The 26,450-nt window shown below is 35.8% G+C and overlaps 2 protein-coding genes across 10 annotated transcripts in view; one reads left to right on the top strand and one right to left on the bottom strand.

Annotated features, from left to right (window-relative positions):
- Positions 1-26,450, top strand: part of GIGYF2 (GRB10 interacting GYF protein 2) — a 123,981-nt gene that overhangs the window by 47,205 nt on the left and 50,326 nt on the right. For 5 of the 7 annotated variants that reach the window (XR_012123458.1, XM_073217978.1, XM_017640817.3 and 2 more), the window contains exons 9-12: positions 20,546-20,725; positions 24,264-24,481; positions 24,573-24,735; positions 24,827-25,015. Coding sequence is in view for 6 of the 7 variants with exons in the window: in XM_073217978.1 (XP_073074079.1) it covers positions 20,546-20,725; positions 24,264-24,481; positions 24,573-24,735; positions 24,827-25,015 (750 nt within the window). In the remaining variant the exon portion in view is untranslated. The remainder of the gene's footprint in view (positions 1-20,545; positions 20,726-24,263; positions 24,482-24,572; positions 24,736-24,826; positions 25,016-26,450) is intronic. The other 2 variants (XM_073217977.1, XM_073217976.1) reach the window with 1 other exon arrangement.
- Positions 571-20,539, bottom strand: KCNJ13 (potassium inwardly rectifying channel subfamily J member 13). Of its 3 annotated transcripts, none has more exons than XM_017640821.3 (3): positions 13,063-20,539; positions 7,801-8,274; positions 571-6,037 (listed from the first exon to the last, which is right to left on the bottom strand). In XM_017640821.3, the coding sequence occupies exons 2-3, from the start codon at positions 8,258-8,260 to the stop codon at positions 5,415-5,417; spliced, it is 1,083 nt and encodes a 360-aa protein (XP_017496310.1). In that variant the 5' UTR covers positions 8,261-8,274; positions 13,063-20,539; the 3' UTR covers positions 571-5,414. The 3 variants fall into 3 exon arrangements, with proteins under 3 accessions (XP_017496310.1, XP_073074080.1, XP_017496311.1); XM_017640822.3 differs by having other exon boundaries at positions 5,842-6,037; positions 8,037-8,274; XM_073217979.1 differs by lacking the exon at positions 13,063-20,539 and having other exon boundaries at positions 7,801-9,134.

Below are 26,450 nucleotides of genomic sequence, written 5' to 3'. Positions count from 1 at the left end.
AAAGAATCTGTTAAGATGGGGCTTCCTTACTGATTAAAGACTAGTTTTCAAACTGCTGGCTGGTACATATTAATAGCTGAGAGAGAAAAAATGCCAGCTCATTGTAATATTCTAATTACAAAAATAACCATATAAGTTCCAAATTTCTTGAAGTACCAGAAAAGTTCTCCAGAGCGTGATTGTATTTGACAGTGGTATACATTTCTTAAAACATACATTAAATATATAAGTATTCACAAACTTATTTACAGATTCTTTTTTAAAAACAAGTAGTTAAAACAGTCAACTTTGGATTAGTGTTTTCATATAAAACTCATTTTATAACACATTTAAATTTCTCATTAATTTGACATTGGGAATAATCAGTTCTGTTTGATGAAAAGCCATTAAATGAGTGTGGCATGAAGAAGTTTAGAACAGACTGGGTAGATAACTTACTGCTAGTTGAATGGCTTTACTTGTATGCTGTTGAAAAAGTATTATCTTGGGGGATTTATCACGATCTCTGTTTCCATCCTAGTCTGATTGAATACTTTTCCTGGTGAATATGGAGAGATAAGGAGGGGCAGTTTAAAGTAATCTACCGGAATCAGAAATCAGTGGTAGTCTACACTTTGAGACATTCAGTAGTCTCATAATAAATGGAGGTGCTTAATACCTTATAGAAGTTTTCAGATTAAATAAGAGTAGATGGACTCATTTATTCAGTTAACATTATTGAATACCTACTCATACACCAGACCTTGTACTAGGTGCTAAATAAATATTCCTTCTCTTTGGATGACAGCACTGGTGTGTGATTGGATTTTCCATTCATGTCTAGAGGTATAACTATAAAATGGAACATTAGGGACTTGGGATCAGAATTAAGGTGCAGTACGAGAGACCAGATCTAATTAAATGAAGTTTAACAGCAGAAAATGCAGTGTGGCATAAATAAACTCTAAAATGTATGGAGTAATTGTGTAACAGCAGCCTGCTGGGAGAGGCATAGTCCTCTCAGCCGACTCTGTGCTTAGTGTTAGTCAACAGTGCCCTGGTGTCTGCAGACAGCTGTTATTAGAACTAAAGGGTCCTCAGTGAGTCAAGTGATAGAGGGATCTACTGTCTTTTATGTTGTCACAGGTCAGCTCAAGTATTATGCTTAGTACTGGGGCCACACCTTGAAAAGATCCATACATTGGCGTAGGGTGATTGAGGGGGCCATTTGAAGCCCTGTAATGGGCAATGCATGAGGGAAATAGTGCTGTTTATACACATAGGGGACAAAACTGTGGAGAGGAGGTTTATAGGCTCACTCTATAAAAAGGGATTAGACATGATTTGTATGAGTCTGAAGGACAGGTTTATGGAAGCAGATATTTGATACAATCTTAGAAAGATCTAATAGAGTTGTCTGAAAATGACTTGGGTTGCCTTGGGAATGTAGTGAGTTCCCTGTCATGAAATTAGCTTGATTTTAATTGTTAGACTCATAATCACACTTCCAGTGGTTTGGAATAGATGAGTGTAAAACTTTAACTGTATTAATTCAATGAGAACAATTTCCCCAGCTGTCCTCTATTAAGATTATGGGCTCTTTTCTTTGCATCCTATAGATATATCTTTGAAAAGATGAACTAAATTGATGTGAAGTGGTTAAGAATATTAAGAAAGTTTGTCCTTCTAAAATATTGGGGAAATTTCCACATACATATTCAAATATAGTGGCTTTAATTGAATGCCTTCTGATAAGATGCTCACTTCAGGTTATTACATTAACTGTAACAATGATTCTGAGCTTTTGTCTCTTTTTGAAGCAATCCGCTTGTTACAGGCAGGACATGTTGTTTCCCCAATTCTTGTCTTCTTGAAGGGAAGAATTCGATCAAGAGACAGACTTAGGACAGTTTCAAATAGCAGGAGTTTATTAAGCAAAGTGTAAGTATACTCTGAAGGGTGGAGAGCAGGCTTACTGGAAACAGAAGCAGCATTGCTATTAGGGTTAGGTTGGCTTTTATTTTTTCTTAAGGTGGCAGCAAGTCCTGCCCTGTGTCTTATGTCATTTGACAGGTTGATTAACAGCTCTAGATTACATAACTTGTCTCCTCAGTGGGCAGACACCTTACCCGTAAGTACCTAAGCAAAGCCCATAGGGGGGCCCAAACCACAATGCTAATTAGATTTACATGCTATATTAATGAGGTGGGATTACTTTTGGACAAGGACTTTGGGCCTTGTGCATGTCCTATAATCAGGGAAACCCCTATGGTCTTGGGCCCCTTGACAATCTAGGTGTCCTTGACTGTTTGGGCCTCCTGATTAGCCAGGCATCTTTGACTGTGGAACTGGGAACTAAGGAGGGCTTAGGGGTTGGCCAGGGAGGAGTCTTCCTTGGTGATGTGCTGACCCTTTTCTCTTGCTTATGTCTAACTAACTGCCTACTCTTAACAACTTCTGTTGAAAACATTGCAGATTTAAAAAAATTGCTCATATTGTATTTTTTGCTAAGAACTGAAGTACTAAAATTGTAGGGATACACTGATACATTGATCAACTGTGAGATAGCTATGATATCAAATTAAGATAATTTGGTGCTGAGGGTTCCAGAATAGTATGTCTTTTTTTAAAATTAGAGATGGTCTATGTCATGTATTTGCTTCTTATAGGGAGGAATGGATGTAATTACCAACATCTGGGTGAGAATCCAACGTAGCCCTGCTGATTAATACCCATGGGAGAATATGGAGACCAGCCTTTGGTCTTGGAATTATAATTCCTATTTACTATAATTACTATTCTGGAGTAATTGATTGCTGCACAGTGGGGATCAGTTTCAGTGATAATGTTGTATGATCCTGTGAGGGTAAAATTAAAAGTGGATCATTTTGAAATTAAAGGTGGATTAAATTTAATTTTAAATTAAAAAATTTAATGGATTATTAAAAATGATCCAGGTGATAGCAATAGGTTCTACCTAGTATGATATCAATTAGTGCATTTTGGTGTGAAATACCTTGAAATAAACAGCAATTTGTGGTTATTAGGCTGCTGTTACCAGTTGGTAATATGGGCTTAAACATATACAAAAGTAGGCCTTACGACTTTTTTGTAACTACTTGTCTCTAGTTTGTTGGGACTGTCATATGATCTGTTTGGTTTCCAAACGCAGTTTTTTAAGGTAGTTCAATATGGTCTTCCTAAGAATGTATCATAGATACCATCACTGAGCTCCCAGGTGAACTGGGTTAGCTGTATAGCCACAAATTAAAGCTGCCATTCCACCTCCCAGTAATTTCCCCTTCTTCCATTTGTGCTCCAATCTCCTGAAAGGATGTAATTTTGCAGAAAACTTAATCCTTATAGTAGAAACTGTGATTGAAGTAAGTGAAAGAATCATTATCAGTGGTTTCAGAAGCTCCCAACCCTCTAGACAGAAGTTTTTGAGTGTCTTAGTTTTCTATTTGTGAAACATTTATTAAATAGCATTAGAATATAAATATTAGAATATAAATAGGGGAAGTTAACGTCTAGTTTTCAGATGCAAAATTTATGTGTAAATAGCATACTAAGAAACTCATATGACTTGTGTGCAGAACATGCTGCACCCATAAGGGCGCAGATCCAGGTGTTTCTTCCTTCTTTGTGTCGCTTTGGGCACTTTCACTTAACTGTTGGAATTGTGATCTGTGTAACTGACATAGAGCTCTTAGGAAAAAACATACCATGTAAATCTTCGATACTATTTTATTTTCACATGTTAGGTGAATCTTGTTACTTTATTATAGAAATATGAATTCAGCAGTCTTGGGTTGGAAAAAAATCTGTTGGTCTGTCTAGTACTTAAGAATGCCTAGGATTTTCAAACAGCAAAAGTCCACAATAATAAAGTTTCTATGTCCTTGATGTTCTGCTATTCTGTCTTAGAACACTCCAAAGTTCTTCTTTATTTTCTTTTCCTTTTGGTCAAAGAGTAGAAAAATGTGACTTGCTGCTGTGCCCTGCTCTTCACGAATGCTTGCCTTTACTCAGCTAGTATTTATTTCAAGATATGTTTCCTGCCTGGGTCATCACCAGTAGGGAGGGTTAATCTTTCACTTTTCCCACTAAACCTGATAAGGGGAATTTCAGAAAAGAAGAGCAGCTACAAATCTGTTTGAAATCTGATAGGTGACTTTCTGGTTCTTGTTTTGTTTGAAGACAGTTTGATACTTTTATTGAAATGAAGAGTATGCAAAGGGTAGTCTCAACTTGGAGGTAAGGGAAAAGGTTCATCTTAATATATATAAAATAAAAAATGAAGCAGAGAGAGCATAATTTTCTTGGAGTGTTATTAGATTTGGAAAGGAATACAAGTTCCTCTAGTCCAACCTCCTACTGGTGAATAAACACTCATTTGTGTTTATAGAAAAAACTATTTGAAGTTGGAAACAGGAATTTGGATTTGAAAATACTTCGTTGCCTAATTATTTTTTGCTTTATCTATTAGGGATTTTTTCCCCCTATTTCATTATATCTAACTAAATCTTTATAAAAATTCAAATATGTTTACATTTATGAGTTATTTAGAGGGTTTTTTTATGCAATTGAATGGATCACAGGTAAGAATGGAAAGTTTTTGGCATTTAGATGAATAGTTGATTAATTTTTAAATCACTAATTGATTTTTATGCAGGGTAGCTTCATAGTAGATGCAATTTTTTGTTTCCTTACTAAAAATACCACCCTACAGGTTCCGTTTGGGCTAGAGCTGTTTTACTTGCTCTTACTATGTTGGGCCACAAACATCTGCATGTGTTTGGGTGTCATGCTGAGATGCTTTTAGAGTTATGTATAAATCTATAGTTTACTATTTTTCTTGTGAATTTTTGTTCTTAGCTGTTAAAAATTAAGGAAGTAATACTTACCCCGGTTTTGTAGTCTAAAGACCCAAAGAAATGATCTTGTTGGCTTGAAAAAATAAATTTTAAAAGGATTCCACTAAGTGTTGTGAAATCATCATTCTACCCGGGAGTTAGGTTTGAAACTAGACTGTTGCTTCAACTTGCAGTTGAAAATGAGATTTATGGTTTATTTTCTTAGAGTTCTGCTATGTTAAACTTCAGTGTCCATTTTACTTTCATTACTGGTATACCACATCCTTATAAATTCACCAACAATTCTGTATAATCTTTGTCATGTTGAGATGCATTGATTTCAGCAGATAACCACAGGTACAAACTTTGTAATTACAAAGTAGAATGTTTATATTTCCAGAATGTGTATTGTTAGCTCAGCCATTTTTTAATGGGCATAGGCTTGATTACCATGATGTAATCAGAGAATTATAGTCAGCATTGAGAAAAAGAAAACATGAGATACGATGAAGGAAAAGTAGCTGCATAACTGGCTGGGTGTATTTAATATATTAAAAAATAGGGTGCCATGGATACATCTTATTCTGTCAGTCCTGTTTCAGAGATCTGAAAATTGTCAATGCTTTGTCCATTGATACGGATGTCCATCTCAGTCCTGTTTGGGCTCTTAGAGACCAGAGGAGTTGGAAGTTCAGGAACAGTCTTGTCAAAATTCTCCATCTTGATTTGATATTCACCTTTGGAACCTCGGATCAACAAAGATGCAAAACAGTGATGTAACATGATCTCGGAGGGTAGGTAGGATGTCCTCCTTTGGCATATTTCTCCTGTGCCTTCCTGCATTGCCGAAAGGAACACAACTAATTCAAAGTGGGGAGGATTTTCATGCTGGAGCAGAGTAGCCAGAGGACTTGATGGTATAATGGAGTGATAGTAGGTTAGTGGAAAGATAAAGAATGGACATTCCTCAGAACTGATGCCGTCAAGGTGGAAGTCCACACTGGTCTGGTAGAGTTCGCCGTTTTCTCTTTCCTGATAGAGTATAGCTGAGACCCGAACACTGGTTAGCGGGCTAGGTCGAGTATTGGCCACTTGGAAAATAAGATTAGGTTTGCCATCTATGTGAGCTACTACTGCTAAGTCAGTAAAGCGAATTGAGAAAGCTCGATTTTTTGGCCGGGCGATCTTCGCCACAAAGGCACCTAAATTAGAAAACATTGAATTTTTTTTTTAGAATGAACACTTCAAATATCAATACCTATTTTGAATAAGAAAAGTATATCAAATAGCTTATACATTTCTTGGTGCTGTGACTTCCAAATGAGTCAGGATCTGAACTTATTGTTAATTTGGGTAGTCTCATTTGCCTGAGAAATTTTCAAGTGTACATACATTCTTACTTAAAAATTATTATTTCAAAAATTGATAAGCAAAATTTGTTTTGTTACATAGAAATGTAAAATTTTGTCCACTCGTTGCTGATAAAGTCTAAAAAATGGTCATTTCCTCTATTTCTGCCCCCACTGAAAAAAAAGTAACAAATTAGGTACAATTTAGTTGTAACCAGATTACTCCAAGTTGATTAGAAATTTGATTTGGAATGCAATGGCGTGGGGTTGAGAGGGAACCAGTAAAATGAGTGGAACACTGAAGAATTTTTTAACTTTGAAACTTATATAAACCTTTTTTTAAAAAGGCTCTGGCTTTAAGGTAATTTCAGTGTACCTTCCAAGTGCATTCTCCTTGTGGCTCCAATCTATGTTTCAGGGTTTCTTAACCACTTTTGTGCCATAATCTTGTTGGCAGGCTGATGAGGTCTATGGACCTCTTACCGGAATTATGCTTTAAGTGCATAAAAATGAAATGCATACAAAGAAAACCAAATATGTTGAAATCCTGCTGAACATTTAAAAATTTGTACTGTAGTACTATCTGTGCTTTATTAATGTATTAAATAAAATACAGTGGCAGATTTAATACTGTAATTTTGAAGCATTATAGTGTGATATGAAGGTAATCTGTGGTTTCTATTTGTATCAAAGTTACAGGTATTGCTGATGTTATGTTTTTTGTTGCCTACATTTATAATAGAAGGAAAAGCCGAATTTTGGTTAGGGATTAGTGAAAAAGATGCAAGGTTTTCCCATCTTAAGTTCATCATTCCACCTAAATTTTATCTAATGTCTGACCCAGTTTAAGAACTCTTATTATAGAAGTTAAGTGATTTGTTAACATGTTATAGAGCTAGTTGGTTGTACACTGGGGCTTATATCACATCACCCTTCAGATGGCCCAATGGTTACCTTCTCAGGTTATTACTGGGTAGTATATTAAAACCAAGTTTTGTTTTGTACTGTATATACCACTTATAAAAATGACATACCCCTACCTTATTAGAAGAAACAGTCTTATGTGTTACCAGATTTATAAGCAAATTTCATCTTTGTGGCTGTATTTCCAGGGCATTTTACTAAGGGTCTGTATACTTGTTCTCTAACATATAATGCTAACTATGGTGCTCTGGGCTCACTGGTATTGACTAAATGTTGAAAAGATGAACTCAAGAGTAGAAAATTCTAATCCAGTAAAAAAAAAATAAAATAAAATTTCTCTGTTAGGTAAAATGACTGTCAAAATATACCTTGAACATATTTTTTCACTTATTTATAAAACAAAATATTTAGCTTCTCTGAAAAACTCCTTTTAGACCTTTGTTAATATTTTTTTGGCATAAAATGTTGCTGCTAGTATGTCAAAATGATCCATTTATTCTTAAGTCCAATAGGTATAATTTAGGTTTAAAGTCAGGTTTCTTAAAATTTCTCCTACCATTTTGGCCCTAGACTCTTTTCAGTCTTTGGCACTACCTGCTAAGAATGCAAATAAATTATTCTTTAACACAGTTGCTCATAACTAACTATACCCATCCAAAACACTCATAAATTTTAAGAACAAAAACAATTACCTGTGATAAAAGCCTCTAGCATGAGGCCTAGAAGCATTTGTATGGCAAGTAGGGCGATTGCACTTGGACAGTCACCACTGGGGAACATGGTACCATAACCAATTGTGAGTTGTGTCTCCAGGGAGAAGGAGAACGCAGCTGTGAAACTGGTGATGTACTTGACACAGATAGTGTGGTTTTCAGGTGGGGCCTCATGATCTAGTTCCAGATCACCATTCATCTCAGCTAGAACATACCAGAGCACTGCAAAGACAAGCCAGTGGACAACAAAAGAAGCAGAAAAGACCAGCATCATCCAGCGCCAGCGCATGTCCATTAGGATTCCCCAAGCATCTCGAAGATATGCAAGACCCCTTTGAGCACCATCCATTTGAAGTGTACTGTGGCCATCCTTGGTGACCATCCTCCGGTATCTCTGAGTTAGGAGAGGAGCAATAACTTTGCAGTTATTGCCATCCATTGTCAGCTGTAATTCTGTGAAATCAAGAGCAAATTAGTAAGCTCTTAACTGTTTTACAGTTAATATTAATAGACTCTGAGACCTCATTCAGTTTGTACTTTCTTTGGAATGCTTCGCTGACTCTTGGACAGGCTTTCCCAGTCTGAGAACTCTCTCTTTTCTACTTACGTAGGGGGTCATTTGTTGACGAAGCCATTCATTTGCTAGCTACAAGGGTTGCCTTAGTGTATTTCTTACTGTTTCGTTGAATGACTTAAAATATTGTATGGCATCTTAACATTTCCAGGTATATTTTAAAATCCTTGTGGGTTAGGATTATGGTTCATATCTGTTTGACACTCCTGTATCTTTCTTGCACAAGTCTAGGCATCAAGTATTTGTTGATTTGACTAAACATCATGTGTAAGTAACAACTTTTCATAATTAATTATGGTCATGCATAATTCATAATTATAACTTAAGTATAGTGTTCCCCTGTGTAACTAAGTAGAAATCATTTGTAAGTGTAGTGTTAAAATATCTGCAAATGTTTTGAAACCAAACTAGTGCTGATATAAGACTAAGCTTTCAGAAATCCATAGTTGTAATGTGTACTTTATTATTAACCTATTGAAAGTTTTATGATTAGATAGACTTCATTAATTTTTATCACTTTATGACATCTTACCTTCCTTGGCTAATGGATTGCTGCCCTTTTTATTCTAGATTCTGATTAGGTTTGGGGTGGAGAGAAAACTATTTTCTTGGCAAAATAAGAAATTCTAGGTAGAAATTCCTAGATAATATTAGTTTGGAAAGTAAATTAGAAGAAAAAGCTTCAAGTTTAATGATTTAAAATAATCATTTAGGAAAGGTAATTGATATAATTGTTTTTTCTGTGAACAGTTAAACTGTAAATCAGTGGTTATGCTTTGTATGGTGAGTAAAAATTATAATGTGTGCTTTCTACACTTGACTATGACAGAAGTGTCTTAACACCTATTGTAGAGCCTGCCAGTAACAGAAGGGGAAATAAATGCAGCTTGTATCCCTTTGTGTGCTCCTTTCTTCTGTGCCACTATCCAGTACTAGTTTATATTTGACTCTTCCCTTGCTTCTTCCTTCAGAAGCAGATACCTTTGGGAGTACTGCACATCCCTTTCTACCTTTTGAATGACAGGAATGCTTGAGAAGGAACTAGAGGCATTTGAAGCTAGGTTGTTGCTTGGGTTTGCTGGAACCTTCCTATGCCCAGGGACTTGGGGGCTAGGGAGACAGCCTTCCTGTGCTGTTGGAGTTGGACATCGGCCAGCTGGGTATATGCATTCCCTTTTGTCCTGAGACTAATTTAACATTTGTTTTGGTGGTATTACAGATACTCTGTTGTATCTTCTTCAGAATTGAATTACTGATGGAACACTGGATGACCGTTAAAATTTAGATTAGATGGCCATTTTGGTTTCACACATAAACTTAAAAAAATCTTAGGGAATTAACATTTTATAATTTATTATTCTAACAAGATGTCATTATTATTTTATTTAGTCAATTTTTTTTTTCTTGGCACAGCTATTTAATGACTCATTTTGCTAGATACTTTAAATGTTTTAGGAGACCTGATCTGTGCCCTTTTGGAAATAAGAATAACAACAACAAAGTCTTCCTGGGCGCTGCACAGGTGCTTTTTATATGGCATTCTCTCTCTCTCTCTCTCTCTCTCTCTCTCTCTCTCTCTCTCTCTCTCTCTCTCTCTCATTCTTTGGAATCTTAGCAACATAGACGTTATCATCCCATTTTTCAGATGAGGTCACTGAGGATCAGACATAAAAGAAGTTGACACAAGGCAAAAGGGAACCTTGGATTATTTGGAGTGTTGTTCAAATTTGGCTGTACAGTTTAATTTTTTTTTTTATTACAAGAAGCTGTCTGTTTAGGGAGTTTGGTGAAATAAAAATCTTTCCCAAGATGATTGGTATTGCATTCACAAGATATTCTTTGACAGCCAGATGTTTAGTACCTTTAGTAGATGATCTTCTTGTCCCTAAAACCATCTCAAGTGTCTATCTTAAACCATTGTTAATTTTACACAATTTTCCTCTTCGAGTGTCAAAATGTTTTTTTTAAGTAAAATTATGATGGTCTATCATATTGTAATGTATGTAAGCAGATGTAAAATCACACAGAAAAAAATCATGTAAGAAACCTTTATCAGTTAAGGAAAATGGAAGTAAGTTTACAGACTTTTAGAGTTTGTAATCACAGTAATGATTAATATTAGTTAATATATATTGTTTATTATGTGGTAGGAATTATACCAAACACTTTAACATGTATTAACTCATGTGAAGCCCACAGGCAATGTCTGGCACAGAGTAACTGCTCAGTATTAGTTGCTTTATTATGATTGATAATATTTCCTAACTTTCACAATAATAAGTATCACTATTATTCCCATTTTACAGATAATGAAACTGAGGCACAGTCATTTTCTTAAGCTCACAAAGGTAGTAAGTGTTGGTGAATCCTATACTGAGTCCAGAGTCAATGCTATAATTGCCTCAAAAATAGAATTTTGACTCTGGTCAGCCTTCATGATGAACGCTATGTTCCATTTGACTAGTTTTTGTTCAAGAGGCATCACAGAATATCTGTTCTTCAGGAATGCTTTGGTTCAGATCTATGATATGTAGGCAAGAAATATATTTTTAGTTAAGGAAGACATCTTGCAAGATTTGAAGATTAGTATAATCAGAATTATTGCATAGTCTAGTCTTTAGGATTCTTCAGACCAGTAGAATTAAAATGTGGAGAGGAGAGTTCTTATATAACATTGCCAAATTCATATTTCCCAGGTGAGAAAATAATTTAAAAAATATACCATCATAATTTTACTTAAAAAAAAACATTTTGACACTTGAAGAGGAAAAAGTATATAATGTGAGCAGATAATTGGCTGCCTTGACAAAGATTGTGAGTCATTGCATTGTCCTTTACTGTCTGTTTCTTTTTTATTGAGGTAAAATTGGTGTGTAACATACTAGTTTCACCTTGTTTCTTGCTTCCTGCCTGTGTGAAAATACCTATCACAGATCTGTACTGGTGACTGTTCCACTTACGGAACCACTGTACTGGTGAAAGCTGCTAATTGCTTATTGTTTCACAATATTTTTTGGTAAAAAAGCACCATGATTCTTCCTCATTTTCAACATAGTTTATTATGTTCTAGAATTTATTAGATGGGGAGATAGCCTTTCTGTATATACTGTAGCTGACAATTATGATTTGGGCTTTTTCGAGATTGTTATTTGTTACCTGGAGCTAAGCACTCTTACACTGGGCTTTTACAATTTTCTTTATACCTCTGAGTTGATGAATGGGGAAATCAAAAGGCTGATATCAGAACAGTGAAGCAATTTTTTTTGTATATAAAACTTGGATAGATCTTGTTTATATTGTGTTAGGAAGTGGAGTAGTTGAGAGATGTAAGAATTTGGTCCCACTTAAAAGATTACCCTGAATTAGTCCATCCTTTCTCTCATGTAGTCAGTGTGGTTTAGTATAATGAAGACAAGGGAATCTAACCAACCGGGCTCTGGTCTCTGTTGGTTACAGAAAGAAAGGAAGAAAGAGGAAATTAAATAACATGATCCCTTAAAACTCTAAAAGTTTGTAAACTTATTTCCATTTTCCTTAACTGATAAAGGTTTCTTACATGATTTTTTTCTTTGTGATTTTACATCTGCTTGTGTGGTTATTTAAGAATTACATTACTGTTGCCTAATATGTAGATTTTCTTTCCATCAAATTTAAAAGTGTCTGATGGACAGATACTGTGTTTATATTATTACATTTCCAAGTAATTTTCATGTTCCCTCAGACATACAAGTGAGTTTTGAATGTATTTGTCTTGTTTTGTATTTATATGATTCTCATCAACTGATCACAATAGAAAGTAGAATCAAAGCTCGGGAAAGTTTGTTTGTATTTCTGTGTGTGGGGTGGAAAAAATAGTACTTTATAAAAATGATAGTTTGGCTGCTTCACTGGTTGTCAAAATTATAGATTCATTCTACTCGTTAGGTTGTAGCCTTAAAATGATCTTTTCTGTTGCCATATTATAATATGTAGTGTAGTTCATATTAAACAGTTAAGATAATAGGCTATAACTACAAAGTTAAGTGATTACAGTATTACTATATATTTGTTCATGTCTGGTGTAAACACTTTAAGATTGTATGGAGTCTTGTAATCAGTCATCTTTCCTGCTCTCTATAATTCGGGCAAACAGTGTGAGTTCTAACTCTATTATATAAGCTCAGAGAGTCTTTTATAAAATTTTAATTTCTTATTTGCAGAAGCATTTGTTAATTTCAGGAATAATTCCATGCTTATAAAGAAATTTAAAATTAGGATATTCATGACTTTTTTCATGGGTTAAAAAAATGAACACAGATTTCTTTAGGGTCATTGTTTTCTGTTTGCCCATTTTGGGTTTCTTTAATCCTTTCCTAAAGAGATAACATCTTTTTAAAAAGCCACTGTTTTTTTTCTAGCGCCTTTCTCTTCTACTCATTTCTGTATTATAATGGATAATTAGCATACATTTAATAAAAGTTAAGAAAATTCCCAGTAATGCTTTCAAATAGGGCTATTACTTCATTTCTATAATTTAAAGAAGAAGAAAAAGAGCCTTAAAGTATTACCCTGTAGGTAATGTCTTTTAAAATGTATTGGCAATATTTAGCTCTGTCCCTATTTGTCAATCAGTTTCTTTGTTCCTCTTAAGGAAAGAAATAAGAATGAATATTATTTCATGTACTCACCAGTTCTTTTGATGGGTCAGCCTGTATGCACAGGTAGGTCTTGAGGAAATTTGCAGGTCTGTCTTTTTGATGAGGTAATTTTAATCTACACGTCTAGTTTGTAGGTTCTCTTCTTGGACTGGGTTTACAGTTCACATTCCTCTGTTTATAATACTGTGGGGGCTGGTTTCAGATGAAGCTGATGTGATTGGTCACTTAGTCTGCAGGGGGGCCAATTAGCTCTGATCATGTGGAAAAGAATGTTGGTTTGTTAGAACGTCTGTCTTTACCCAACACAAACCTAACAACTCTGGAGAAAGCCTCCAGAACTGACTTGGAGAAGGGGTGCATTTTTTTCCCTCTAATCAGGACCGGTCTTTAGTAAGTTTGCATAATCTTACTTACGAGTTTATTTGAAAGTTCAAAGGGATAAAATTCCCTGCAAGATTTCCTTTCAGCAGTCTTTCCTTACATAGCATGTTGAAGTGTGAAGTGTTTCCTTTATTGTTCTTTTCCCCTCCATTTCTTTGGGGACAGTTTGCCTGAATAAGGACTTTTAGACTTGAATTAATTGACTTTACTAGTTTTCTTTTCATATCCCATCTCACTGCCATTGCTTCTAGAATGGTAATATAGGTAATTTAGTTACCTGAAATCTTTTTTGAGAGGTGGAATGGAGGCAGACTTTTTTGTTTTAAGACTATATTCAGAGATCTTGAATAAGAATAAATGCAATTGTTTGGTGCCTTGTGGTTACTTTAAAAAACACGTGTGTGGAAGAGTTGAAGAATTTTCTTAAGGCATGCTTTAGTGATGTTTGGGAAATGTTTACCTGAGGAGTGTGATAATGTGCAGTGAAATGTGTTCAGGGTTCAGAAAATTTAACTTAACATCTAAATACTGTTTAGCTGGAAAATGTCTGTCATCCAGCTTCTAGCGACTTTGAAGTGAGCTGTGGGATGGCTTTGTGTGAGCAGTACTTTTTTCCACCACCTCCGTTAACTGCTGATTTAAAAACTTTGATCAAATGTCACATGTAAGAGGATCTGAGAAACAAAGGCTATGATTGTAAAATCATGGAAGGCCTGCTGGGAAAATTATTAATGTAGACCAATATAATACTACTTAGAAAGTAAAATCCGCCTATGTAGATTCCTTTCCCTCTCCCCACAACGAAAAAAAATACATTAATTCCTTCTTTGTTTTATTAATGACAAACATTTCAATACAAGTTCAGACACAGCATTGGAAACTTTAGCCTTCAGAACTCGAGAAGATAAAATCATAAATGAGGGGCTTGTGAGGTGATACTTGTTCTCTGCACGTACTGGTAGGAATTAACTTTATTTCAGTTGCCAGTTAGCTGATTCGGGGTGGGGGTGGGGAGCAACCAGAGTAAATACAGTGTAATACTGCCTTTTAGAAAGCTTAAGTACTGGAGTGTATCTGCCATGTGTCTTGAATAGACAATATAGTAAGTAAGATAGTGGAGGATTTTACCAAACTTAGAAGCCTCTTTCCATAATATATTCTGTTTGAGAATATATTGAAGCAAAAATGATTTGGCAGAATGATCATGAAGGAAGAAATGATTCAAGTGAAGAAATGTTCTGGTTCTGGATTTCTACTATTGAAAGTCTTGCTTTGGTCCATAGACAGTGATTCCTAAATGCTAACTCCAAATTGCTAACTGTATGGACATCATAGACCAGCTCTGGAGTGCCCTCTTGGGAGCGTATCATTCCTATTATAATAGCCTGAGCAGGAAAATTCATTTCTGGTTGAGGTTGCCAGGTTAGCTGAGATGAGACTGATAATGGCACAAATGATATGCCAACTTCACCGTAGCACACATGGTCTCCTACATCTAAACAGAATTAGTGATCTCAGTTGGAGATAGCGCTAAAACATTTCTTTCATGGATTTGAACATAAATGCTAGATATCTATTCATTGATTGATTGGTATTTTACTCAAAATTATAATGATTAAGCAAGGTGCCAAGACCAGGTATATTATTCTCTATGAAATTCAATTGTCTATCCCTAAAGGTGTTAGATTTTTTTTTCCTGGCTGAAATAATTCGGTATACAGTCCATAATTTTGCTACATTTTATTTGAAAACAACAAAACCGTTAGCTTTTTTTGTAGTGTCTTGCCTATGTACACAGATAATCTCTCAACTTTAAAGTTTTAGCCCTCATCTCCAGTGTTTGTTCTTATGTAGTGTCCTTAGATTTCTTTAGAAGCTGCTTAGTCTCCACTTCTGCATTCAAGCCTACCTACTTATCGTCTTCCCCAGAGACTTCAGGCAGTCTTGAGTATGTACCCAGACAAATGAGCATGAGGATTATAGGGATATGGGGCATATTCAAACACAAAAGGTACTTTTTCAAAGATACTCTGATATGCTGTAGTCTCTCCCTTCCAGTCAGGAACTGTTGTGTTTTCGGGACCCATGTCAACGAGCGAGAGTGTCAACACCTTAGGAGTTAGGATGGGAGAAAAGTTGCAAATCTCTGGAGATAGAATTTAGATTACTCCATTTTAGCCACAGTTGAGTTTTGTTTACAAGTAATTGTGGGGAAAAAATAATCAGTCCCTGGATGGGATTCCCTTTAACTGTTTTCTCTGGTCTTAGAAGTGTTAATCATAGAATATATGTCTGAATAGAGAAATACAAAGTTACTTGCTAGAAAAATTTGCACATAAACAAGCTTCAAAGTCTGTCCCATAATTCCACTTTTGCTTTTGGAGTTTGGGCACTTGTAAGTTCCAAGTCTCACAGCTGTAGATTTTGTTGGCTGAATGCCTCTTTGCTTCATCTGAAGTTTTCCATAAACACCATTTTTGGCTGTGATTCAAACATGCACACAGGTGCCCTTTTACTGCTCTTTCTTCTTAGGAAGTCTACTCAATTAGACCAGACTAAAACCGGTATTGCATTTAAATTTTATTTTTAGAAGAATCCTATTCAAACTTAATACCAACTATTTTCCCAGAGAAATAATACCCACTCTACTGTCACTCGGCTGTCAGAAACAGCCGAGAATTTACTGCTACTGGGGGAAATATTTACATATGTAGTACATTGGTATTTTAGCACCTTTTATACATCTTGAGTTAATGTAAGCACATAACATGTATTATATAGATAGTATAGTTTGCTCATAAACCCTTTCTGATGGGTTTAAGAATGAACCCTGGATTAGGTGTTTGAACACTATGTTCTGTTTCTGGTTACTAAGCAATTTGACCTTGGGAAACTGCCCTACAAGTATCCCTTTTCTCACAGGAACAGTAGAGATCATAACGTTTGGCAAAACTTTCGTGGTTATTATAAGGATCAGATGAGATATTTTGATGCATTTTGTCATCTGTGTTGTATACAGGCATTTGTTTACATTTGTGTCCCTGAACTGTTGACCTGGAGGATAGGTGCTGTATTTAAGTATCTTTTTATGTCTTTAATTGTTTGCCCATAGAGGAGTCACTCATCTTAATGTTTGCTAGAGGCTTGATTAAAAAAACAAGCAAAAATTAGTAGAGTGGGTATTATTTCTCTGGGAAAATAGTTGGTAGTACTTACTGAAGTTGAATATACCTTATGACCCAGTAGTTTCATTCCTAGGTATACCAGCAGAAATGCAAAATATGATGCTTACCAAATTCCATATCCAAGAATGTTCATAGCAGCATAAATAGATAATATCAAAAAACCAGAAACAACCTAAATCAGCAGTAGAGTCACAGTGGGCTGTTGCTACGGTGAGATCCTATACAGCAGTGCAAAAGAAGCGGCTACTGGTCTCTGTGACACTGCATGTGGATGAATCTCTCACAACGTTCACTGAGAAAAGCCAGACATAAATGAATATTTCATTTACATAAAAAAGTTAAAAAGCAGGCAAACTAATTTTGGGGGGTAGAAGTCAGGATAGGGCTCACCTTGGGAAAGGCTGATTGGGGACATTAAGACTTTTGGGAGCTCCTGATAATCTTTTTTCTTTTTTAAAAAATCTTAGTTATATGGAAACATTTGCTTCATAGAAACTCTGAATTGTACATTTGTGATTTGTGATTTGTGTACTTTTTGGTAAGAATGTTATACTTAAACAATACTTTTTCTTAAAGGTAGGAGGAGGAGATGGATGAGTGAAGTCCAGTTACAAGTTCTTGAATCCTCTTCTCTTATGAAAATGACAATTTTCATGACCCCTAAGACCAAACTCCATCTGCCTTGCATTACAAAATGTGGATATATTTGGCATGTCAGAATTACACTATTCTGGTTTTCCTTGGTTTATCAGATAAGTTATCAACCTAAATCTTTCTATTGCAGGTATTCATTATGTAATATTTTGTAATATCAAAAAGTACATTGCAGTTTTCAGGAATTATTTTATGGGAGCACTTGGTAACAAAATTTGAACTTTGTTACAGAATTTTTAAACTAGAATGTGCTGGAGTCCATAGAAATTCAGGCCGCTTCACCTTAGCATGTGCTCATATGCGCGCGTGCACCCACACACCCACCCACCCACACCCACACCCTCTTTCAAATTAGAAATTGGTTTTTCTTTAATTAAGGTGTATAGATCAGAATTGAAACCAGAATTTTAAAACAGGTCTAGTGACTCCAGGAACTTCATTCTTTCTTTGGTACTGTGCTCTTCTTGATCTTCAAAACTTCCATCTCAAATCCGATTTTTTTTGAACAAGGAATGATATAAATAATCATTCAAACTTTATGAGGTACAAGTAGAAGAACCAAATACTTTCTTGAGTTTCCCTAATGTTACCCTATCCTGTCCCTAAGAGTTTTCTTATTCTTAGGTACTTATGTGAAAAGTATGTGTAGGACTTAACCGTTAGAAAGGTAAAAAAGCTGCTAGTTTAGCAAAATCGCAGACAGACAATTCACATAAAGGGAAGTAAAGTCAGGAAACAGCATGAGAATATCTTTGACATGAAAAATTCGTATGTGAGCCACATTAATATACCATTTTACAACTATTAAGGTAGTAAAAGTTTAAAAAATAGCAGCACTTAGTGCTGATAATGTAAAACGGTGTAGTGATTTGACCCTTTTTTTAAGGGGGAGAGTAAGATATGTCAATGTATGAAGTATGTCGCTTGCCTCATTATGTATTGTTTGTAAAAAATAATTATCAAGTAAATGTCCAGTCGGGAATAACCTAGTAGATTATGCTGTAGCAGCAAATTGTACCTGGTATATACCTGTTTGTTTTATTAGGAAGATGTATAAGAAAATTTGCTATCATAGATGAAAAGTAGAGTATAAAATAGTAGATGTAGTGATTGCAACTACATAAAAATACATAGTTAGGTAAAGGTTAACATACATAGTTCTAAGATTGAAGGATAATTAGTATTTTTATTTTTAGTAACTTTTAACATTTTTAGAAAGTTAGAAAAAATTCAAATGACCAGTTTTTGATGAGTTAAGCATTTTGCCATTAGTGCTCTTTTGTTTACTTTGGTACATTCGTTACTTTCTCCAAGTCCTAGTGTAAAAGTAGATGAAAATGAGTGTTTCAGCTGGCTCAGCCATTCATGATGTGATTACCACCATATTCTCAAATTGTTGCATAGTACCTGGCACGTATTACTTGTGATTGACTGACTGCATGGGTTAAAAGGCAAGTGCTGTCATTTATCAGTATATACACTTTATTAAAAATTTTTGTTTTGTAAATATAGCTATATTTTTTATAAAGTCATGTAATGGGTGTGGGACTTCATAAAATGGATTGTTCTCTATTATTCTGAGCAAGTGAGCCTAGAAGATCTTCTAAACCTTCTAACCTAAGGACAGACATAGAACATGTCTTTACTTGAATCCATAGCACCAACTTGGTACTTAGTGTGTAATAAGTATTTGTTGAATGAGTCAGAATATTAATAACATTTGAATCCTGTCTTTGCTATTTAAGTAGTGGTGTGTGATTTTGGATAATTCTCCTACAGTATCTTTTTGAGCCTCAATGTTCTCAGCTTTAAAATGGGAAAAGTAACTTCTTATACTAATGATTGTTAAAAAGATTAAATCAGATAAATAGGTGTTTTTATTATCAATGGCTGTGTAACAAATTGCCTCAGAACTTAGTGGTTAAAAACAGCAAACATTTATCATCTCAGTTTCTGTGGGCCAGGAAGCAGCAGCTAGGCTAGATGGTTCTGACCTGGATCTCATGAGGCTGTAATCAGTGTCAGCCACTGCTGCGGTATCTCAAGCAAGCCCATGCGTGTGGCCATTGGCAAGCTTCAGTTCTTTGCCATGTGAGCTTCTCCACAGGGCTGCCTCACCATATGGCAACTACACTTTGCCAGAGTGTGTCCAAGATGGAAGCTACAGTTGTTTTTAACTTAATACTGGCGGTGCTATCTTATCACTTCTGCTATCTTCTGCTGGGGGCAAGTCCGTAAGTCCAGCCCATACTTAAGGTGAGGGGATTACACAAAGGCCAGAAGGCAGGGATTGTTGGGGGGCTACCTTAGAGGCTGCCTACCATAATAAGAAAGCAGCTAGTATTTTGCTGAGCAAATAATTACATCCCCCATTCCTAGATATTTTGTCCTTTAACAGAGTAATATCTGGTAACAACCTAATAACCGTTTGAGCAAACAGAATGTTGAATCTTTAGTACAAGTGGAATGAGACATAAAAGGATGACCAGATATTAGAATTTCTTCATTTTCAGATGCCACTGTAAAACTTACTTTCCTACTTTTAGTATGGTTTAATGAAAAGAACTGTCAGTGAAAATATGTAACTTTGATTGTATACGTGGAAGACATCAGTGTATGTTCTGGATTTTCAGCTACTTTAATGTGTTTTGTATAATCTGTTATGAACTGTGTATGTTAGCATATGTGGGATGGTGACTATAAAGAATTTGTTTCTACAATTTAGAATTATCTTATGCTTCAAAAGAACCAATTTAGTTTACTTGGTATGCCAGCTCTCTTACTGTTAATGTAATTCTTGAGTTGTATCAGGTTAGATATAACTTAGCTTTGAAAATAGCAAGTGTACAAAACAATATGTTTAATGTTCTAAGGGTGTTGGTATATGAATGCTAATAAGGGATCTGTATATACACGCAAAAACATAGCCATGGATGGTTTTTCAAAAACTTTATAAGAAACTTAATGCTGTTTACTTCTGGAGAGTAAGACTTTGAGGGTTGACTCACTTTTCATTGTGTGCCCTTTTTTTTTTTAACTCTTCATCTTTGTTTAAAAATAATTGCCCAGTCTATGAACTTCAGCTTTAAGAAACATGTCTTAAAAAATATGCATATATCTGCAGTTACTTTGCTGTACTTCCCGAATATTGCAATGGACATGTTCGCAGAAGAGCTCCACTGGGGTTGAAATACTGAAATGGACACATTTGCAGAAAAGCTTGATTTGAGCAGTCAATTCTGTTTTCAAAAACCATTACTGGCTGAGGGTCATGTTTACTTTACTTTATACAGGGAGACCAAATTTTGAGGAAGGTGGACCAACATCAGTGGGGAGAAAGCATGAATTTATACGATCAGAAAGTGAAAATTGGCGTATTTTTAGAGAAGAACAAAATGGAGAAGATGAAGATGGAGGTTGGCGACTAGCTGGATCAAGAAGGGATGGAGAGAGGTGGCGGCCCCACAGTCCTGGTAAGAATTCTGTTGAGTAAAAGCACACAGGCACTGAAGTAAGTGAAGATTTGGTGGAAGTTGTTAGGGGTTAAGCAGAAAAGATAAACTGGTTAAAAAAAAAAAAAAGGCAGTATTTTTGTCTTCACACTCAGTCTTTCTACCACAAGAAATTTCAACATAAGAATCCTCTGCATCTATTCAGTTGATTAAAATCATGTTTATTTTTCTGGGCCGAGTGGTGTGACTTAATGGGAAGCACCTCCCCTTAACCTGCTCCAATGGGAGAGGGTTTCATTCTTTTTTTCTTTAACTTTAAAATCTTTGAATCTTTTTCATCATGCTTTAAAACTTGTAGATTTATACACTCACTTAGGAATATATGTTCCCCCTAAAATGAGCTTCTGCTGAATAAGAAAGGATTTATTCTTTTAATTTTTTTTTTTTTGCTAAAAATGTGATTTGTGCTTACTTGAAGGGTAACCTTTAAACCCGGGTCAAAAACATAATCACAGTCCATTCTTTTGTCCCTTTAACTTTAAAAAAAAGGAGAGAGAATAGTAGTGATTAATGGTTTTGTAAGTTCTTCTGTTTGACTCTTAAGAATGCTTCAAACTGTTCTTCACTGATATTAGATATGCTAGAAATTGAAGACACTGGTGCTTTGTGTCAAAGTTCATCCCCTATCAAAGTGCTCGTTCGCTGCCTCTTGATGCTCAGGTGCCACTGTAGTGTGAATCACTGGGTCATGCAGAGCTGCAGCATACAAGTAGTATGTACATGCTTTATGAATTTCATGTGCATGTTATTTTATCAACCATATGCCAAGGAAGCTTACCTTTAATGGAGGAAAGTACAGTAATGTAAACTTTAATTTATTTATTAAAATTGAGTTATTAGCATTGTAATAGCATTATAACGCATTCAAAAATAAAACAGTGATTTCTGTAGTTGTGGGTAGGAAGACACGTAGTAGGTGAATCCTTGGGTAAAGTGATGCTTTTACTCCAACTCATGATGGCCTCCTCTCAGGCGAGTTTTCTATCATTAGTGGGCACTGTTTACATCATAGTTATCGAGGCAATTCTTGTCAGACTGTGTCCCGGGCAACTGAATGTTACAGTTCTCTTCAAGGCACCACAGCATTTTGTGCTGAGCTTGTCTGTAAGCATAAGGGTTTGTAGACTGTGTTCTCAACAAGCGTTCAGTGAAAGGATGGACAGGATCTGGGCTAAGCAAGAAGAAAAATTCCAGCTGATGAAAAACAAACAAGGTGAATGTTTTGGAAGATGAGCAGTGTTTCTGAGCCCGAATGTCTGATGTTGATTCTGTTAAAGGGAGTTTAAACAAAGTAAAATTTTAGTGTTGTACCACTGACCCTCCTCACCCAATAACTTAAGATTTTGGATATAAACTGTCTTTTTCTTTTCTGTGTCTGCCTCCCTAATATGTTTGACTTTCACTACAGTTTGTCACCAATGTGACAGTTTTCCAAAATTTTTATTTATGTATTTTCAGAAGACAGTTTGGGAGATAGATGTATGGGGCCAAAAAACACTGAAAATATGCATATTTAAAAGAGAATTCCATCTACTTTTTTAACACAGCATATTAAAAGCTGAGTGTGATTGTATCAGTTCTAAGTTATTCTTAACATGTCTTAGTTTATGTTAATCTTTAATTAGGATTTGACAAAAAATTTAAATAAAATTTATCTTACAAAAATAGTATCAAACTTTAGTTCTGATATAAGGTCTATAAAGCAGTGGTCAGTCTTACTAAGCTATAGATGTACCTTATCTGCTACATTTAGTTTCATGAATAACATTTATTAACTACTTGATAAGACAACCAAACTGTGGGATATCATTTTATTTAAGTAGGGCTCAACACTTGGGTATGTGTGGAGGTGGGAGCATTAAGGACAGCTACAGCTAAGCATCCACTTTGGAGCTAAACTTGGGAAACTTAGTAAGAGGGAAGCAAGAGCCAGATGCCTAGAAGGAAAGATTCCTATCATGGTGCATACTTACAGACGGGTTAGAAATGTAGTAGTGGACAAAGTACTCCGGAATTCAACATTTGATCATGAATATTTCTTTTTAGTAAATGACTTTAGGTTTATATTTAAGCAACCTGGGTATAAAATTCCTTAGTTTTCATAAAAGGTAATAGTATTTTGTTGTTGTAAGTAAAGAGTAGGGAATATGGGAATAACATTTTCTTTTTTCTTTTTTTAAATTTTGATATCATTAATGTACAATTACTTGAACAACATTATGGTTACTAGACTTCCACTATTACCAAGTCCCCACCACATACCCCATTACAGTCACTGTCCATCAGCGTAGTAAGATGCTTTAGAATTGTTACTTGTCTTCTCTGTATTATACTGCCTTTCCCATTCCCCCCCACCCCCCCACTACATTATGTGTGCTAATCATAATGCCCCTTTTTCTTCCTTGGGAATAACGTTTTCTTAACCTTTTTATGAGTGGCTTTAAGTACTTACCTGCAATTGGCATTTTAACATTTTACCCTCTGGTTTTCAGTTTGATTTTCTAATTCTGGTTTCAGCAAATTGGGCCTCAATTGTAAGAACAATTTAACTTTGGCCTCATTTCCTTTGTGTATCTCCCACAGAAAAAGCAGTCAAGGATAGAAAATTCTAATAGGTTAAAAAACCTGCCTCTCTTTTTAAGACTCTGTTAGACTTAGGTTTGTCACTTTTCCTTTCTTTTTAAGAAGAAAAATACCTTCACTCGGATCTTTTATTCTTAGGCAGTCTTTTTCTGTGGAAAGTAGATGTAATAAATAGTATGCTAGGGTGGATTTAGGAATGTCCCTGGGGATATTATACAGAAATAACTCCCTAGGGAGAGTTAAGATATGAGCAAAAAGGGAAAGGAGAGCAAGCATGTTATTAGGGAAAAGGCAGTAGAGGGTGCAGAATTGGGTTCTGTTCCTGGTTTGCCACTGTGCAAGTTACTTTGTTGTCAGTTTTTGTTTCTCAGACTATCAAACTAGGATAGTGGGCTATATAAAATCTCTTAAGACGTCTGTCAGTGCTATAATTCCATGACTTTTTCTTGGGCATCAGAATTGCAAATGGGATCTTGGCCCTAGCAAGTAGACATGATAAGCTTGATACTATTATAAAGAGTGATATTTTCATGAAAGAAATGGAAAGGTACCCAGTGCTGTAAGTCTGGGATAGAGTAGGCTGTCTGAATGGCTAATCATCGTTTTGGTCAGATACCTAAAGCTTATTAAAAGTACAACTTTGAATTAAGTGTTCTTTAGAAATGATTTGTTTAAAATATATCTTTAAAAACTTTGTTTTGTAGCTCAGTACTTAATGAAGGTAACTACTGTTGTCATTTAATGATGTTATATGTATGCTGAGCTCTGAATTTCATTTAATTTACCTAATTTTCTTTTTAATAGGTTGATCCATTTGAATTTGCTCTCAGCTGTAGTTTTTTATTTTCCATTCATGGTTTTTTTTTCAAATACTGTCATAAAACTTTTCTAAGGTTTGTGTCCTCCTCAATCTCAGATGGCCCTCGTTCTGCAGGCTGGCGGGAACACATGGAGCGACGGCGAAGGTTTGAGTTTGATTTTCGAGACCGGGATGATGAACGGGGCTACCGAAGAGTGCGCTCTGGCAGTGGAAGTATAGACGATGACAGAGATAGCTTGCCTGAATGGTGCTTAGAGGATGCTGAAGAAGAAATGGGCACATTTGACTCTTCTGGAGCATTTCTCTCTCTAAAGGTAAGAAATGTATTTTAAATGTCATGACAGACACTGACCGCTTACAGAAACCAATATATTGTTGACCTTTGGCTTTATTTTCTTGCAACAGAAAGTACAGAAGGAGCCTATTCCAGAGGAACAGGAGATGGACTTCCAGCCTGTAGAGGAAGGAGAGGAGTGCTCTGACTCTGACAGTAACCATAACGCAGAAGCCAAAGAACCCGAGAAGACAAATAAGAAAGAGGGCGAGAGGGCAGATAGAGCAGGAGTTGGTAAGGCTCAGTTTTGAAATCTTTTACCTTTCTTCTTCCATCAAACCAGAAGTTTTTTAAGTTGTTAATTTATGATTACGTGATGTTACAGAACCTAGTGAGGAAACATCCCAAAGCTCCTCCTCATCTGCTAGACCAGGTACTCCTCCAGATCGTCAGCCTCAGGAAGCACCGCAGTTTGAGAGGAAAGAGGAACCCAAAACTGAGCAAATGGAAAAAGCTGAAGAAGAGAGTCGGACAGAAAATAGTCTGCCAACCAAAGTGCCCAGCAGAAGGGATGGTAGGTATTTATGAGAGTAGACAAACTAAATTAGGATTCTGCTGGGACCAGTGTTCACTGATAAGATAGGCTTCTGTTTATGCCTCCTAGAACTGCTTGTGGTGAATTACTGGAATAGATTATTTTACCGGTCAAATATTGCCTCCCACAATGTGTCCGTCCCAGAATTCATTGACACAGAGTTAGAAGAATCAAGAGTGGAGCTCAGGCATCTCACTTCCCAAGGTGTTATGACATAGCCACCCTGGTGTCAGTTGAGCAAACTGGATCTGGGATCCTCTGCAGCATTTTGATTCCTGTATCAGGCAGGTACCTTTCATGTAATGGCTATATATATAGCCAGATGATACAACAAAAATGCCATTTTTCCAAAAGTGGCCAAAAAAGAGCATGATGAATCTGTGGGAGTTCCATCCCCTTTGCTAGAGAATAAACTTAAAGTATACCTCCTTCTCCAGTGTTACTGTATTGGTTTTAAGTTGCTTTAGTAGGCAATATTAATATTTATTTCCATGTTTCTTCTTACATATATTAAAAATGGCATTGTAATGCCTGATGTTAAAAGGTTAATTGATTCTTTCACCAAAAAAAATTCATACCCTTTAACATGGCTTATGAGACCTTGTGTGATGTAGCATCTGCCTGCCTCCTTCCATTTTGAGGACCATCTCTAGCTCCTTCATGCTCTGTTTACTAGCCTCACAGCCTATTAGGTCCTAAAATGTGTCTAGTTCTCTTGGCTTCGTGCTGCAGCACATGCTGTTCTCTGTGCCTGTAATTCCCACCCCAACCTCCCAAACTTAAGTCAGGGGTCTTCTCTCGTTTCTTAAGCAACCAGCCCTATTGCTAACTAACATAGTCAGACAATATTGTAAAGATCTGTTTATTATCTTTTCTGCCCAAAAGACAATATTTGGGGGCTTTACCTGAGGATTTTTGTCTGGAATAAAACTGAATGAATGAATTCAGCAAATATTTGAATCTTTACTGTATATATCAGGCCCTGTGTATATTTTGAGACCTGTTTCATTTGTAGTAGTCATTTTTCAGTTTTGATGTGCCTCCAAATTACTTGTGGTTCATTCTCTTGAACATGTGCCAGGGCCTTATTCTAGGAGATTGTAGGATGGAATCCAGATGTGTGTATTTTTGAGAAAGTTTCATAGTTGTGCTTGAAAGATTGAAATTCCAGACTTATACACATGCTTTATCTCCTTTATAGACTGTATCAGTAATCTAGGGCAAAATTCCTACTTCTAGAGGTTAGGTAAAGAGGAGCCAGAGAAAATCTTAAGAGGCAAAAGTAGGGTAGAGTGCAGGAAAACTAGAATTAGGTAGGATGTCAGGTGCTACTAACAGGTTGGATGAAGAGAACTAGGAAAAACCAGTGAAGTTGGGGACTTTGAGTCAGTGCTTATCTTTAGAAGAGAAGCTT

This window comes from Manis javanica, chromosome 12 (genome assembly GCF_040802235.1).
Source record: "Manis javanica isolate MJ-LG chromosome 12, MJ_LKY, whole genome shotgun sequence".
Taxonomy (NCBI): Eukaryota; Metazoa; Chordata; class Mammalia; order Pholidota; family Manidae; genus Manis; species Manis javanica.
Note: the sequence above shows the minus strand (reverse complement) of the source record. Positions and strands in the feature narration are given on the sequence as shown.